The sequence below is a fragment of the Microchirus variegatus genome (genome assembly GCF_963457635.1).
Source record: "Microchirus variegatus genome assembly, chromosome: 23".
Taxonomy (NCBI): domain Eukaryota; kingdom Metazoa; phylum Chordata; class Actinopteri; order Pleuronectiformes; family Soleidae; genus Microchirus; species Microchirus variegatus.
The window spans coordinates 18,447,216-18,463,834 of record NC_139824.1 but is presented as its reverse complement, the minus strand read 5'-3'; the positions used below and the strand labels follow the sequence as shown (position 1 = coordinate 18,463,834).

General features: G+C 38.3%; 1 protein-coding gene across 1 annotated transcript in view; it reads left to right on the top strand.

The window, feature by feature from the left end:
* LOC310943974 (nucleosome-remodeling factor subunit BPTF-like) overlaps positions 1-16,619 on the top strand; it is a gene marked incomplete at its 3' end in the record, with an annotated part of 56,372 nt that overhangs the window by 35,030 nt on the left and 4,723 nt on the right. Inside the window, 8 exon segments of the mRNA XM_083909670.1 lie at positions 1,281-1,394; positions 1,545-1,706; positions 2,406-2,488; positions 7,541-7,766; positions 8,651-8,994; positions 10,205-10,378; positions 11,591-11,783; positions 12,616-12,700. Of these exon segments, the coding sequence (XP_083765796.1) occupies positions 1,281-1,394; positions 1,545-1,706; positions 2,406-2,488; positions 7,541-7,766; positions 8,651-8,994; positions 10,205-10,378; positions 11,591-11,783; positions 12,616-12,700 (1,381 nt within the window).

Genomic DNA, 16,619 nt, shown 5'->3' with positions numbered 1-16,619 from the left:
TGCATTTAAAGACCCCTCGGAAATGTCGCCAACTCCTGCAGAGTCTGCAGCATGTTGAGCTTGGAGTTGCGTTCAAAGACCCTCGGAAATGTCAGTAACTCCTGCAGAGTCTGCAGCATGTTGAGCTTAGAGATGCGTTCAAAGACCCTCGGAAATGTCGCCAACTCCTGCAGAGTCTGCAGCATGTTAGAGCTTGGAGTTGCATTCAAAGACCCTCGGAAATGTCGCGAACTCCTGCAGAGTCTGCAGCATGTTGAGCTTCGAGTTGCATTTAAAGACCCCTCGGAAATGTCGCCAACTCCTGCAGAGTCTGCAGCATGTTGAGCTTGGAGTTGCGTTCAAAGACCCTCGGAAATGTCGCTAACTCCTGCAGAGTCTGCAGAATGTTGAGCTTAGAGTTGCGTTCAAAGACCCTCGGAAATGTCGCTAACTCCTGCAGAGTCTGCAGAATGTTGAGCTTAGAGTTGCATTCAAAGACCCTCTGCAATGTTACTAACTCCTGCAGAGTCTGCAGCATGTTGAGCTTAGAGTTGCATTCAAAGACCCCTCGGAAATGTCGCCAACTCCTGCAGAGTCTGCAGCATGTTGAGCTTGGAGTTGCGTTCAAAGACCCTCGGAAATGTCGCTAACTCCTGCAGAGTCTGCAGAATGTTGAGCTTAGAGTTGCGTTCAAAGACCCTCGGAAATGTCGCTAACTCCTGCAGAGTCTGCAGAATGTTGAGCTTAGAGTTGCATTCAAAGACCCTCTGCAATGTTACTAACTCCTGCAGAGTCTGCAGCATGTTGAGCTTAGAGTTGCATTCAAAGACCCCTCGGAAATGTCGCTAACTCCTGCAGAGTCTGCAGCATGTTGAGCTTGGAGTTGCGTTCAAAGACCCTCGGAAATGTCAGTAACTCCTGCAGAGTCTGCAGCATGTTGAGCTTTGAGTTGCATTCAAAGACCCTCAGAAATGTCGCTAACTCCTGCAGAGTCTGCAGCATGTTGAGCTTGGAGTTGCGTTCAAAGACCCTCGGAAATGTTGTCAACCCCTGCAGAATCTGCAGCATGTTGAGCTTAGAGTTGCATTCAAAAACCCTCAGAATGGTCGCCAACTCCTGCAGAGTCTGCAGAGTTTCTTTAAGAGAAACTTAAAGCCCAGCAAAGGGAGACCTTATTATCTGTTAAACCCAAGTATCTGGTCTTTATCACCATTTTTAAATCTGCATGGACAACTTTGACCCTTGTGTGTGATCTGATTGTCTACATAAATCTTCTCTTGTGTGTGGTGTGGTGTCTTCAGGTTCTGGCCCAGCTGCAGACCCAGCAGGGTGCAGGTTCTCTGCCGCAGCACATCAAACTGCAGCTTCCAATCCAGATACAACAGAGCGGGACCACCTCAGCTCAGGGAGGACAGGTGACTTCAATTGTTTTCATAGAGCAACTGTTTTATGGACCGTAGCAAAACGTTAAATACCCATCGATAAAACACCGGCTAATCCTATCGGTAGTTTTCATCTTCGATTCTTTTATCGGTGCTGGTGTAACTTTGGAACTTTCCGCACAGATCGGGAACGTGGTGGCCATCCAGGCAGCTTCTGTCCAGGAGCAGCTGCAGAGGATCCAGCAGCTCCGAGAACAGCAGCAGCAGAAGAAGAGGCAAGCTGCCGAGGCCAAGAGAGAGCAAGCACTCAACGCAGCCAGCCAGAGCGACATCATCCAGAAACAGGTGTGCACTGATTCTACATACAGTATGTGTGCCAGGCAGGGAAAGCAACTGCTTGGGGCCCCGAGCCGATAGGGGGCCCCCGACACTCGGAGCCTGAGGGCTGTTTTTAGTGAAATGTGCAGTAAGCAGCCGCCTCCCCGTGCCCCTTAAACAACAATGACATCTCAGTAGGAAACCTCCCTAAAGGGGCCCCACCTCACTTTAACCTGTGTGAAGTTATCGTTCTGCAAGTTGGAAAATGAAGAGGATTATTTATAGTGTAATGCATATATTTTTTACTCAGTTTATATGTTTTTTTTTCAGTTATTTACAGTATTTTATTGTTCTCTATATTTATATTGTTTTATAATGTTGGTTCTTTACAGTTTTTTACTACGTTTATATAGTTTTTTTAAAAGCTATTTACACTATTTAATTGTTCTTTACATTTACATTACTTTTTAATAACAAGGTTTTTCCATGTTTTTTCATTCATTTTGGAATTAAAAAAATATATATTTTGAACTTTTTTGTTGGAAGGGCCCCCTGGGAATGTTTGCTTAGGGCCCCTACAGACTCTAGAATCGCCCCTGGTGCCAGGCTTCAATACCTGCCTGTTGATCAATATTCTGTATTACACACACACACACACACAACAGTCTCTTAATGTATGACCTGCATTCCCTCTTTGACCGTATATGTATTATTGTCGCGTCTCAGGTGGTGATGAAACAAAACGCCGTGATCGAGCACTTGAAGCAGAAGAAGACGATGACTCCTGCAGAGAGAGAGGAGAACCAGAGGTTTGGGTCTATTTTATCTCTTATTTCTGATGCTGTCTTTGTGTGTTTTCTCACCGCCCTGCTCTACTCTCACACTTTCAAAAGCAGCAAAACAAAACATATGTGTGACAGGATGGAGAAGGTCACGCTGTCCAGTCTGATTGGTTGTCTATTTGTGTCCATGTTGTGGTGGTTTATGGATTTTTGGGTAGCAAACTTTGGGCTTTTAATGGTGCAGAATCTTTACTGAATTACATCTTTACCAAATACTGACTCGGTTAAATCAAGTTTTGGCACCTGAAGTGCCTAGAGCAGGGGTTCTCAAAGATTTGATACCTGAAGGCCAATTTAGGAACCCAATGTTGGACTGAGGGCCGCCAAAGGGGAAAAAAAAAACCGGAAAGAAATCCCATCTGTCGTCCAAAATTTGACTCTTATTTTTTTTTTTTTTTTTGACAAAAACGACATACTATACTATGTCGTACAAAATGACAATTTTTTTCAAAAAAAAAATTCGGTCCAAAATTCGACAAAAACTATGTCGTATAAAATATGAAAAAAAATTTTAAAAAGAAATTTTTGGTCCAAAATTTGACAAAAACGTAAAACTATACTATGTCGTCCAAAATGTGACAATTTTTTTCAAAAAAAAAATTCGGTCCAAAATTAGACAAAAATGACATACTATACTATGTCGTATAAAATATGAAAAAAAAATTTCAAAAGAAATTTTTGGTCCAAAATTTGACAAAAACGTCATACTATACTGTGTCACTATGTCATCCAAAATTTGATGACCGTAAATACAGTTGTACAGTTTACACTTATTGGTCTGTATCCAGTCATGTCCAATAAACATTTAACAAGCTTAGTCTCTGCTAGATTAAATCTATCAATTGTAATTCATTGCGGGGCCTCCAGAAATGTTTCTGCGGGCCGACATTGGCTCGCGGGCCGCACTTTGAGAACCAATGGCCTAGAGTAAAGTGAACTATACCCTTCACCCCCATGGTAGTCCATAAACTATCTTCTCCTCAACGTGACCCTGCAAACATGATTTATAAATGTGAGGATTTGTCCAATAAAACAACACAAGGTGAAGAAGGTAAACGAAAAACTTCCTGTTCATAAAAACAACAACAACATAAGGCTCTAACGACCCTGACTCTGATTAAGTCGGATTGCAGCGAGAAACATTTCTAATAATAATAATAGTTTATTTTGGTATTCTGGTCCCTTTTCTCATTCCAGTGACCATCACTTTTTTTTACAATTTTATGTTTTATTCTGTTGTAAAATGTGTATTACAGCCAGAGGTGGAGAGTAACTAAATACATTTACTCAAGTTACTGTATTGAATACTTTTTTTGTGTATTTTGTATTTTTTAAGTACAATTTAAAATCAATTTACTGAGTAAAAATAAACATTCAGCACAATGAAGACGTACAGGGGGGAAAATATACACCAGAACCAGACCAATGATGTGATTAGCATTAGCATTAGCATTAGCACTGGCGTGTGAACTTACAGTAGAGGGCGCGCGCCAAAAGTGACGTCATATCCTGTGTCGCGGCGGGCGCGTGAGTTTCAAAATAGTTTTGGATTTCTGACCCTTGTCATATTTCTACTACGCTCACACCCCACGCAAAGTAGCTACGTAACTGTTACTTAAAGTACATTTCAAATGAACTACTTTTTACTTCTACTTGAGTAATATTTCATCAAAGTATTGGTACTTTTACTTGAGTACAATATTTTGGTACTTTTTCCACCTCTGATTACAGCCAAGTAAATGATATGAAATCAGAAAGCGAGTCTGACCCACGGTTGACTCTGACGAGGCCGTGTTTATGTCCAGAGACGCTGAGTCAACACTGAGTCCATTCACACACACACACACACACACACACACACACACGCTAAACCTCAGACTGTGACGTCACTGCAGACGCTCACTCTCTCTTTTTCCATTCCCTCAGATCATCTCTTTCTCTCTCTTGTTAAACAGCTTTGTTTGTGTGCGGTAATTTCACACAACATTTGCAGTGTGTGTGTGTGTGTGTGTGTGTGTGTGTGTGTGTGTGTGTGTGTGTGTGTGTGTGTGTACGCTCTGGGAACCCTGGCCCAGCTTTGACCTCGCGTCACTGTGTGTGTGTGTATTTACGTGCACGCATGGCGTCTTGAACGGTTTTCGACCCGAGTCGCGAAGGTTAGCGAACACCAGTGAACGAGCTGCAGACGCAGAGCCGTAAACGATCGAGGTCAACGTTCGCAAACGTGTCGGAAATGAAAGGAAGAAAACGTGGAAAAACAAACAATCTAACGTGCACAAAGGTCACTCAGAGGTTTGAGTTTGAAAACGATGAGTCATGTATTTCCCGTTTCCTATAATCTGGACTTCAATACGGAGTCTTGGAAGTAATATTTTGACAAAAAATGGCGGAGCACATTTGTGTTTATTGTGTTTATTCTGTCTACTCGTGATCTTCTCGACATTTACTTTATTCCGTCAAACGAGCAACAACACAGACGTGCACACACACACACATTACCCTCTTCTCCTTTCGGGAGTGATCTCCTTTTTTGGTCGTCACTTCCTGCACACCCGAATAATGAGCATGTTTATTGGCTCAATGATGAAATTAACTCATAGGAGTGTGAAGTGGTCACTGCGCTGTGACGTCCAGCTCCTTTGAGCAATGCACTTAACCATATATTTTACGCTATATTTAACCCTCTATTTAACCTTATAATATATTTAACCCTATATTTAACCGTATATTTTACCCTCTATTTAACCTTATAATATATTTAACCCTATATTTAACCATATATTTTACCCTATATTTAACCCTCTATTTAACCTTATAATATATTTAACCCTATATTTAACCCTCTATTTAACCGTATAATATATTTAACCCTATATTTAACCATATATTTTACCCTATATTTAACCCTCTATTTAACCTTATAATATATATAACCCTATATTTTACCCTCTTTTTAACCTTATAATATATTTAACCCTATAATTTACCCTATATTTAACCCTCTATTTAACCTTATAATATATATAACCCTATATTTTACCCTATATTTTACCCTCTTTTTAACCTTATAATATATTTAACCCTATATTTTACCCTATATTTAAACCTATATTTTACCCTATATATAACCTTATAATATATTTAACCCTGTGTGTTTGGACCAAAAAATTTTGGTAATTTTTTTTTTGTCAAATTTTTTGACCAAAAATTTTGGGTCAAATTTTTTTTTCAAATTTTGGACGACATAGTATGACATTTTTGTCAAATTTTTGACCAAAACATTTTGGTCACTTTTTTTTTCAAATTTTGGACGACATAGTATAATATGACGTTTTTGTAAAATTTTGGACCAGAATTTTTTGGCCAAATCTATTTTATTTTTTTTGGTCGACATAGTATAAGTATGATGTTTTTGTCAAATTTTGGACCTAAAATTTAAAAAAATCTAAAAAGTTTTCCAGGCCTTTTTGCTCTGGGGCTCCACCTGCAGACATTTTATGGTACTGCACCCAGTAGTTCTTTATAGATGTAATTCATGAAGTAGATATTTGTAATTGTGTTGATTTATAAAGTGGAAATGCCGGTCCTCACTTTGTCAGCACTTTTACCTGGTCCTCAGTATGCAGCAAGTACAAGAATGTGTGTGTGTGTGTCCTCTGGTCTGTTTACAGAGGACAGTGTCTTCACGCTCGTCCTCCTCCACTCCCTGCTCTTTAGAACGGTCTTGGTCAAACAAACATCTGTACGACACGTGTCTGGAAAAACGTGGATGACACAGTTGTGAGAGGAAGTCGCCGTGGAAGCTTCTGACGTCGTTTGTGTGATTTGTCCGTCGAGTCGAGTCGAGCGGAAAAGTCCTCACAGTTTGTTTGTTTTTTGAAAAGTTGAAACCGTTCGTCCGAAGTAGAAAAAAAAAAGCCTTTTTTTTTCCAGCAGTACTTGGTGAAAAATGTTTTTCCCCCCAGAGTTTGTTTTTCCTGAACTGTTTCACAGGCGAGGATTAAGGTGTCAGGTCAGATAGGGATGAGGGATGAAAGCGTTCATTCAGCGTTAGATGATCACATTTTTGTGAAGAAACATTGAAGCATTGTTTGGATGAAGCTTCTGCTTCTTCCCACTGATTTCAGAGGGATTATTTTCTTCCTCTGTGACTCTGACTGTACTCACTTATGTCTTCATCCTTTACCTCACACTCTTCTGATTGTGGTCTTAATTAAATCCAGTTAGATTGATTTTTATCAATGTTTTAACTCGAGCTAAATCCATGAATCGATTATTAATCGATTGCGAAATGAATCGTCAACTATTTTTTATCGTCGATTACTCGATTTGAAGCTTTTTTTCATGATTAAAACCAGATTTCTGATTGTTTTAGCTTCTTAAATGTGAATATTTTCTTTGTTTCTTTGCTCCACATAAACAAAGAAATCATTAAAACTGAATCATTTTGGGTTAGGGACAAAAACAAGGACATTTAAGAACATCGTCATTTCCTGGTTTGACAAACACTGATCAATGTTTTTAATCGTTTTCTGACATTTTATGAACCAAACAATTAATCGAGAAAATAACCGACAGATTAAATGCGCCATATGTAAGAATGTGGCCAAAAACGGTTACTACATTCAAATTCAAAATACCGAGGTCTTTAAGGTTTTCGTTTTCTGACGTAACTTGCAACCCGTGGTTGCTCGGCAACTGAGACTCTACTGACTGCAATGATTGGTTGACGGCGGTAGGTGGCGCCACATGACGCCAAAACATGATTTCAAAACATAAACATGATTTGCAGTCTGCAAAATATTGTTTTTAACGCAAATATTTTGTCTGTACTGTTGTTGTTGGTGAGTTCAGTTTGTTATATGAACATTATTCCTGAGTCTCTGTGACATATTAGGAGGATTTTATGATTTATTACATAATGCACCTTTAAGTTCCAGCTCTTTAGATCCTTTACAATCCACAGCAGCTGCTACAGAGTCTCTAACGTTCCGTCCTCTTGTTTCTGTGTCCGTGCAGGATGATCGTCTGCAACCAGGTCATGAAGTTCCTCCTGGACCGGATCGACAAGGACGAGCGTCAGGCGACCAAGAGGAGGAAGAAGGAGGAGGTGGTGGAAGCCAAGAGGAGGTTGGCCAACGCCAGCAAGCTCTCGTCGCTGCTGTATCGGCACAAAGAGAGTCTGAAGATGGAGATCCTGAAGAAGAGAGCGCTGCTCGACAAGGAGCTGCAGCTCGAGGCCCAGGTATAAAAACCTTATATACACTGCAGTTCAAAAGTTTGTTTTGTTTTCCATTAAAAGTCAGACTTTTATTCATCAAAAGAGTTGCAAAATGAATAGAAAATATAGTCAAGACATTGACAAGATTCAAAATAATGATTTTTATTCAAAATATTAAATTTGCCCAAGGGTTTTCAAGGGTTTTCTAATCATCCAATAGTCTTCTAACGCCATTAGCAAACACAATGTACCATTAGAACACTGGAAATGGGCCTCTATACACCTATGTACATATTCTATTAAAAAACAGTCGTTTTTACCACGTTAAAAATAATATGTATGTGTATTTATGATTAATTTAATGTTATATTCATTGAAAAAAAGTGCTTTTCGTTAGATAAATAAAATAAGTACATTAAAAAAAAAAATTCAAAATTTATTTTTTTCTAATATTTTTTTCCTCAAAAAAAAAATTACATTTTTCTTGTAAAAAAAATTTTCTCAAAATTTTCTTTTTTTCTCAAATTTTTTTTTTTTCCCAAATTTTTTTTTTTCCTCAAAAAATTGTTTTTCTTCTCAAATTTTTCTTTTTTTCTCCTCAAAATTAAAAATTTCTTTCTCAAAATGTGATATTCATTTTCCTTCAGAAATAAGGACATTTCTAAGTGACCCCAAACTTTTAAACGGTAGAAAAAAAATAAATAAAAAATACGGTACAGGGTTCCCACGTCTGGAAAACCTTTAGACCAGTTTTCCAGTCTTGGAAAACTAATATGATGCATTGACAAAGAAAACATGAAGTCAGATCTTTGTCCAGGCTTCTCTTCATATACATATTACTGGGCTTTTGAATGCTCCTTCATCTGCTCCCTCTGATTGTTCTGTCCTGACGTTCCTCTCTAATGAAGGAGGAGCTGAAGCGTGACCTGCTGAGGATGAGGAGGGAGAAAGAGCGAGCTCAGGCTGCAGCTCAGCAGGCGGCTCAGGCTGCAGCTAAAGCTGCACACAACCAGCAGCAACAACAACAACAACACGCACACGGCATCGCCGCCGCCGCCGCACACCACCACACCTCCTCCACCACCACGGTCGCCTCCTCGCACAAGAGGAAACGGGAGGAGGAGCGAGAGGCAGCGACGTCGGCCAAGTCCAAGAAGAAGAAGATGATCTCGACGACGAGCTCCAAGGAGAGCAAGAACGCCAAGGACACCAAGCTCTACTGTGTCTGCAAGACGCCCTACGACGAGACCAAGTATGAGCATAATCACACTGAAAACCTCATTTCCCAGCAGGAAAACACACTTTAAACACATTTTATTTGAAAAATATATACTGAATAGCCCCTTTTTAATCGCAAAAACGTGTCGTGTGGCTCCCCCAGTCGATGTCCTGCGACCCTACACTTATTTTAAAATGAAAAACTTTCTCAAACTGACCAACAGTGAACAACAATAATACATTTAGTTCTATTTTAATCATATTTAATCATTTAAAAGCTTGTCTAGTGCTTTAATTACTATTGTCTACGTGTTATTTTGATTTCATATTTTGATTCTATTTTTGTTTTTTATTTACAGATTGATTTTGCATCATAAATGTGTTTTTTTTCTCGTTGAACTACATATCAAGCACTTTTAGATATACATTTAAATTCTAAACTAAACACTAAACGGTTAATTTAGTGCCAAATGTCACTTCCTGACCAGCCTGGAAGTTCACTGGCCCCTCTGTGATTTTGAGTTTGAGGCCCCTGGTTTAGAGATATGTTGAGGAAATGGACATAAAATGCTTCGAAGGACTTCCTGTCTGTGCCCGAGTCACATGATTGAACATGATCGTCATAGAAAATATCACAGAATCAGGCTGCGGTACAGTGGACTCACAGTTGTGTATATTCTAAAGCAGGGGTTCTCAAATTTTGATACCTGAGGGCCAATTTAGGAACCCAACATAGGACTGAGGGCCGCCAAAGGAAAAAAAACTGAAATAAATCCCATTTATAATCATTTTAATGACCAGATTGCAGTTCTACAGTTTAGCGCTAAGTAATATAAGCGTTAATTGAATGAATTACCCAGTATTTTGGCCATTGTTCTTACCTTCTAATTACAGGTTAATACCAAGTAACACATTTCTATATGTGTATTACCATATATTTACTGGGTAAATAGCTAGTAATTGGGGGCTGTAGCTACCTGCTTATTACCAGCTTATAACCCAATAATACACTAAAATTCACCATATAGAAACCAGGTAAATACCCAGTATTTTTGTTTACACTTATTGGTCTTTGTCCAATAATGTCCAATAAACATTTAACAAGCTTAGTCGCTCCTGGATTAAAACTGGGGCCGCCAGAAATGTTTCTGCGGGCCGCCATTGGCCCCCGGGCCACACTTTGAGAACCGATGTTCTAAAGAAACTCTAAAGAAAATCCTTGTTCTGCCTCCGTCTCCCTTCAGGTTTTACATCGGCTGTGACCTTTGCACTAACTGGTATCACGGCGACTGCGTGGGCATCACGGAGAAGGAGGCCAAGAAGATGGACGACTACATCTGTGTGGAGTGTAAACGCGGTCAGGAGGGAAGCACCGAGGAGCTCTACTGCATCTGTCAGACGCCCTACGACGAGTCCCAGTAAGAACGCAATCTTATATACAACTTAACTTAAGTGAAAAGCATCTCCTAAGAGATGGGGATAATTAGATATTAGATAAACATCCTTAATTGCTCAAAATGGGGTAAATTGTGGAGTAATAGTACAGAATAAAAATACAAGTAAGTAAAGAACAAGCCTGATTCAGTTTTAAAAAAAAAAAGGGGATTTTCATAAAGTATAAAGAGGAGAAAGGTAGCTTAGATTTTGTAGCATTGGTGCAAAAACGCCTCCGTTTTCGCGTTCAATCCAAAATGGCGGCCTTCCTGTAGGATTCACAGGACACTTGTAATTGACTTTTATTTACAGCGCAACCTAATGAACGTGTGTACCAAGTTTCCTTCATGTACGTTAAACCCGACAGGAGATGACCTACTAGCGTATGTTTTTGCGTCACGCTTTAGCTCCTCCCACTTCCAATTTTCCATGCTTTTTCACCGGACCTTTTGAATACGTTAATTTTCACGAGGATTGATGCGGTCGCAGAAATTGGTGTTTTGGGGCATGGGAAAAATAAATAATAATAAAATGTGTATGTGTCAAATAAGCAAAATAATATGTGATAAAGTTTGAGAATGGAGAAGGTTTAGTATTATATAAGTGTATTCAGTCATGTTAAACTGTATTTTGTTGCTTTATTTTAACTGTTTTATTTTTTGGTGGGAAAAAAAAGTTATTCATATTATGTTATTATTCGTTTTTTTTCTATATATATTTTTTATTTTCATTATTTATTTTTGTTGTCGTTAATCTTCACATGTTCGAAATAAACTAAACTAAAATAGTTTACGTAAAACAAGAAAGGGAGAATAATTACCAATAAAACATTTTTTTATTTTAGTCCATTGATCATATAGAATACTATAATAATGGTAATCTATGCTATAACTTCACTATAATAGTATATTGTATACACAATTATAATACAATTAACAATAATAACAATGGTAGTGATGAATCAAATGTCAGTATTTAGACTAAAAGCTGCTGAAAATGACATGTTTTAGTTCAAATACGTGAGTCACTGTCAACAGAGACTCTTCCATGTTCTCCAGTCAGGAGCCAGGACTCCACAAAGAGGAGAAAATACTAATTTATAATAATAATAAACGACTGAATTAGCCTCCTATTGCTAATTCAGTCGTCGTCCTCTCCCGCTCAGACTCTAAAGTCCCGCCTTTGTGTCGTCTCAGGTTCTACATCGGCTGCGACCGCTGTCAGAACTGGTATCACGGCCGCTGCGTGGGGATCCTGCAGAGCGAGGCCAACCACATCGACGAGTACGTGTGTCCTCAGTGTCAGTCCACGGAGGACGCCATGACGGTGTTCACGCCGCTCACCGACAAGGACTACGAGGGTCTGAGGAGGATCCTGAGATCGTTACAGGTGAACTTTTATCGACTTTAATCAACTTTTATCAACTTTACATTCATTAAACCACTGTAGAAACTATATTGTTGATGCATTTAGCACACGGCTATCATCAGCCATATTAAAAAACATAAATAATTGATAAAGAAGAAGATGCTTTTATGAAGCTTTTATGTGAAATGTAGGTGATGACACAAAGGTCAGTTCTAACTATTATTTTTGAGGTTGCGCAACTAATTTGACTGATTTTTCTATTGATATAATAACTCATGTATTGATTGACGCTCCCACACTTCAGAAAGTCTCAGTCCTGCTTCATTGCTACATTCAGCCATGGTAATCAATGTGAGCAACACTGCCCCCAGCACTTCCTGTCGTGTACTGCAGTTTCACATGTTTTTTTATATATATTTATACTCGTAAATGTACTAATTGAAGTGTATGAAAAGAGTAAATTGAGCAGAGCAGGAAGCTGAGTGGACACAAACGCTGTCACCTCTGTTGGTGAAGTCAGTTTGTTAGAATCTGTTTATGATCCGTGTCCAGATCTCCTCAGATCTCCTCAGATTTCCTCAGATTTCCTCAGATTTCCTCAGATCTCCTCAGATCTCCTCAGACAGCTTCCTGACCTCTGCTTTTCATTTTTCTTCTCAAGCTTCTTCCCTCACTTTCTCCTCCTCCTCCTCTAAGTGAGACAAAGAGAGAGAACATCTGTGTTGATCCACCTGCTTCCACTGTCATTTCCATGCTGTTGTTTGTTTTTTCTTCATTTGCTTGGACTAAAGTGTCTCCTCCTCCTCCTCCTCCTCCTCCTCCTCCTTCTCCTCCTCCTCCTCCTCCTCTGCAGTCTCATAAGATGGCGTGGCCTTTCCTGGAGCCTGTGGACACCAACGACGCCCCGGATTACTACAGGGTCATTAAGGAACCAATGGGTGAGTCGAGAGAGAGAATATGTAGACACCTTGTCCACCTTTGTCACGCTCTTATTTACCCACAATGCCCTGCATTGTAGTCCACTTCCTGCGTTTGACCCTACACTACTGTTCACTTTAAACCTCAGAATTCTGACTTTGAAACTGAGAATTCTAACTTTAAACTCAGAATTCTAACTTAATGCTCATAATTCTGACTATAAACTGAGAATTCTGACTTCAAACTCAGAATCCTGACTAAAACTGAGAATCCTGACTTTAAAACTGAGAATTCTAACTTTATGCTCATAATTCTGACTTTTTTCTCAGAATTCTGACTTTAAATCTGAGAATTCTGACTTCAAACTCAGAATCCTGACTTTAAAACTGAGAATTGTAACTTTAAACTCAGAATTCTAACTTTAAATTCAGAATTCTAACTTTATGCTCATAATTCTGACTTTAAATCTGAGAATTCTGACTTTAAATCTGAGAATTCTGACTTTAAATCTGAGAATTCTGACTTTAAATTCAGAATTCTAACTTTATGCTCATAATTCTGACTAAATCTGAGAATTCTGACTTTAAATCTGAGAATTCTGACTTCAAACTCAGAATCCTGACTTTAAAACTGAGAATCCTGACTTTAAAACTGAGCTTCTAACTTTATTCTCAGAATTCTGACTTTAAAACTGAGAATTCTGACTTCAAACTCATAATTCTAACTTTAAACTCAGAATCCTGACTTTAAAACTGAGAATTCTAACTTTAAACTCAGAATTCTAACTTTAAATTCAGAATTCTAGCTTTATGCTCATAATTGTGACTAAATCTGAGAATTCTGACTTTAAATCTGAGAATTCTGACTTCAAACTCAGAATCCTGACTTTAAAACTGAGAATCCTGACTTTAAAACTGAGCTTCTAACTTTATTCTCAGAATTCTGACTTTAAAACTGAGAATTCTGACTTCAAACTCATAATTCTAACTTTAAACTCAGAATCCTGACTTTAAACTCAGAATTCTGACTTTAAATCTGAGAATTCTAACTTTAAACTCAGAAGTCTAACTTTATGCTCATAATTCTGACTTTAAATCTGAGAATTCTGACTTTAAACTCAGAATCCTGACTTTAAAACTGAGAATCCTGACTTTAAAACTGAGCTTCTAACTTTATTCTCAGAATTCTGACTTTAAAACTGAGAATTCTGACTTCAAACTCATAATTCTAACTTTAAACTCAGAATCCTGACTTTAAAACTGAGAATTCTAACTTTAAACTCAGAATTCTAACTTTAAATTCAGAATTCTAGCTTTATGCTCATAATTCTGACTAAATCTGAGAATTCTGACTTTAAATCTGAGAATTCTGACTTCAAACTCAGAATCCTGACTTTAAAACTGAGAATTGTAACTTTAAACTCAGAATTCTAACTTTAAATTCAGAATTCTAACTTTATGCTCATAATTCTGACTTTAAATCTGAGAATTCTGACTTTAAATCTGAGAATTCTGACTTTAAATCTGAGAATTCTGACTTTAAATTCAGAATTCTAACTTTATGCTCATAATTCTGACTAAATCTGAGAATTCTGACTTTAAATCTGAGAATTCTGACTTCAAACTCAGAATCCTGACTTTAAAACTGAGAATCCTGACTTTAAAACTGAGCTTCTAACTTTATTCTCAGAATTCTGACTTTAAAACTGAGAATTCTGACTTCAAACTCATAATTCTAACTTTAAACTCAGAATCCTGACTTTAAAACTGAGAATTCTAACTTTAAACTCAGAATTCTAACTTTAAATTCAGAATTCTAGCTTTATGCTCATAATTGTGACTAAATCTGAGAATTCTGACTTTAAATCTGAGAATTCTGACTTCAAACTCAGAATCCTGACTTTAAAACTGAGAATCCTGACTTTAAAACTGAGCTTCTAACTTTATTCTCAGAATTCTGACTTTAAAACTGAGAATTCTGACTTCAAACTCATAATTCTAACTTTAAACTCAGAATCCTGACTTTAAACTCAGAATTCTGACTTTAAATCTGAGAATTCTAACTTTAAACTCAGAAGTCTAACTTTATGCTCATAATTCTGACTTTAAATCTGAGAATTCTGACTTTAAACTCAGAATCCTGACTTTAAAACTGAGAATCCTGACTTTAAAACTGAGCTTCTAACTTTATTCTCAGAATTCTGACTTTAAAACTGAGAATTCTGACTTCAAACTCATAATTCTAACTTTAAACTCAGAATCCTGACTTTAAAACTGAGAATTCTAACTTTAAACTCAGAATTCTAACTTTAAATTCAGAATTCTAGCTTTATGCTCATAATTCTGACTAAATCTGAGAATTCTGACTTTAAATCTGAGAATTCTGACTTCAAACTCAGAATCCTGACTTTAAAACTGAGAATCCTGACTTTAAAACTGAGATTCTAACTTTAAACTCAGATTAATTCTGACTTTAAAACTGAGAATTCTGACTTCAAACTCATAATTCTAAACTTTAAACTCAGAATCCTGACTTTAAAACTGAGAATTCTAACTTTAAATAGAATTCTGAGAAAACAACAATGGACTCGCACACATCTCCCGGCTCTCGTTCTACTCGCGCGTATGTTCTGCTTGTATTTACCCACAATGCCCTGCGTTGTAGTCCTCTTCCTGTATTTCACACCTCTCCAAACAAACCAGACTTTTCTGAGCAAACGGACTAGGATTCTGGTGTGAATACGAGGTAAAATGTGGGGTTAATGTGGAGCAGAGTTTCTCCTCAGCCAGAGTTTCTTCAGTTTCTTCATGTTTTCACTGTGGTGTTGATTTAAGCTCTGGACCTAACACTCAGTCTCTATATGTGAGACATTAAAACACCGACAGAGAGGAAATCCCTCCAACTCGGATCAAATCACACGTGTAAATGTGGATGTGTGTTATTTTTCTTCCTACTTCCGTGCAAACAAACCCTTAATGATGAGGGTTCTGCTCAGACTCTGCTCCACACTCAGGAAACTCCAGCCCTTCACTCTCACTTCACTACGACGACGAGGATGGAAAAAAAAGTCCTTGTTGATTTAAAGATCATTTGGCTGCTGCTGCTGCAGCAGACGTCGGTCGCTTTCAGGAGGGTTTGAAATGAGATGACGACGGTGAAGAAGAAGGAGGTCTTTGATATTGACCGTGAAGTCTTTAAGGTCCTGGCTCGGCTCTGTGGAGGTGAAGGAGGTTTATGAACGAGCTGGATCTGTTTGTTTTTAAGGCCCCGTTTACACCAGGAGGCTAACGGCTAAAAACCACTACATATTTTATGGGAAGTTGCCTTTGGTTTAGATGGTGACGGCGTTTTTTTGGGGCTTAGAAAGGCAAAAAAATCTGAAAGCACTCTTTTCCAGAGGGAAAACTTTAATACGGCCCGCCGTAGCGTTTTCCGTCTACACTTAAAGACGCTAAACTCTGCTCAGATCTGCGTACAAGATTTACGCCACATTCCAGTACACGGAAATAAACAAACGTGTCGGATTACAGTTGTCCCTCGCTATAACGCGGTTCACCTTTCGTGTGCAATTTTGCATGCTATGCCTTCTGCTACAGCTAACGTGCATTACGCCGTTTCCATGACGACTGACCGGAAAAAGACGTGCGCGACGTCGTGATTGTTAAAACGAGTCTCTAAAGTTAACGCTAAACTTTAAAAACAGAGGCGCACATACGCAGTACCACAGGTACGCTAACGTTATTTGTTAGCGCTGCTCTTTTCCTTTAAAGGGACACTGTGTAGTATTTATGGGTTTATATAACCCATAAATCCACTTTTTTATACATATTATGTGCTCCTGCATTGTCTAGTCGCTGTATAATAGTTTTTGTTTCATTTTCGTAGTGTTTCAAAAAGTCATGTAAAATAACATGGTCGCGGGCCGCGGTTGCATAGCCA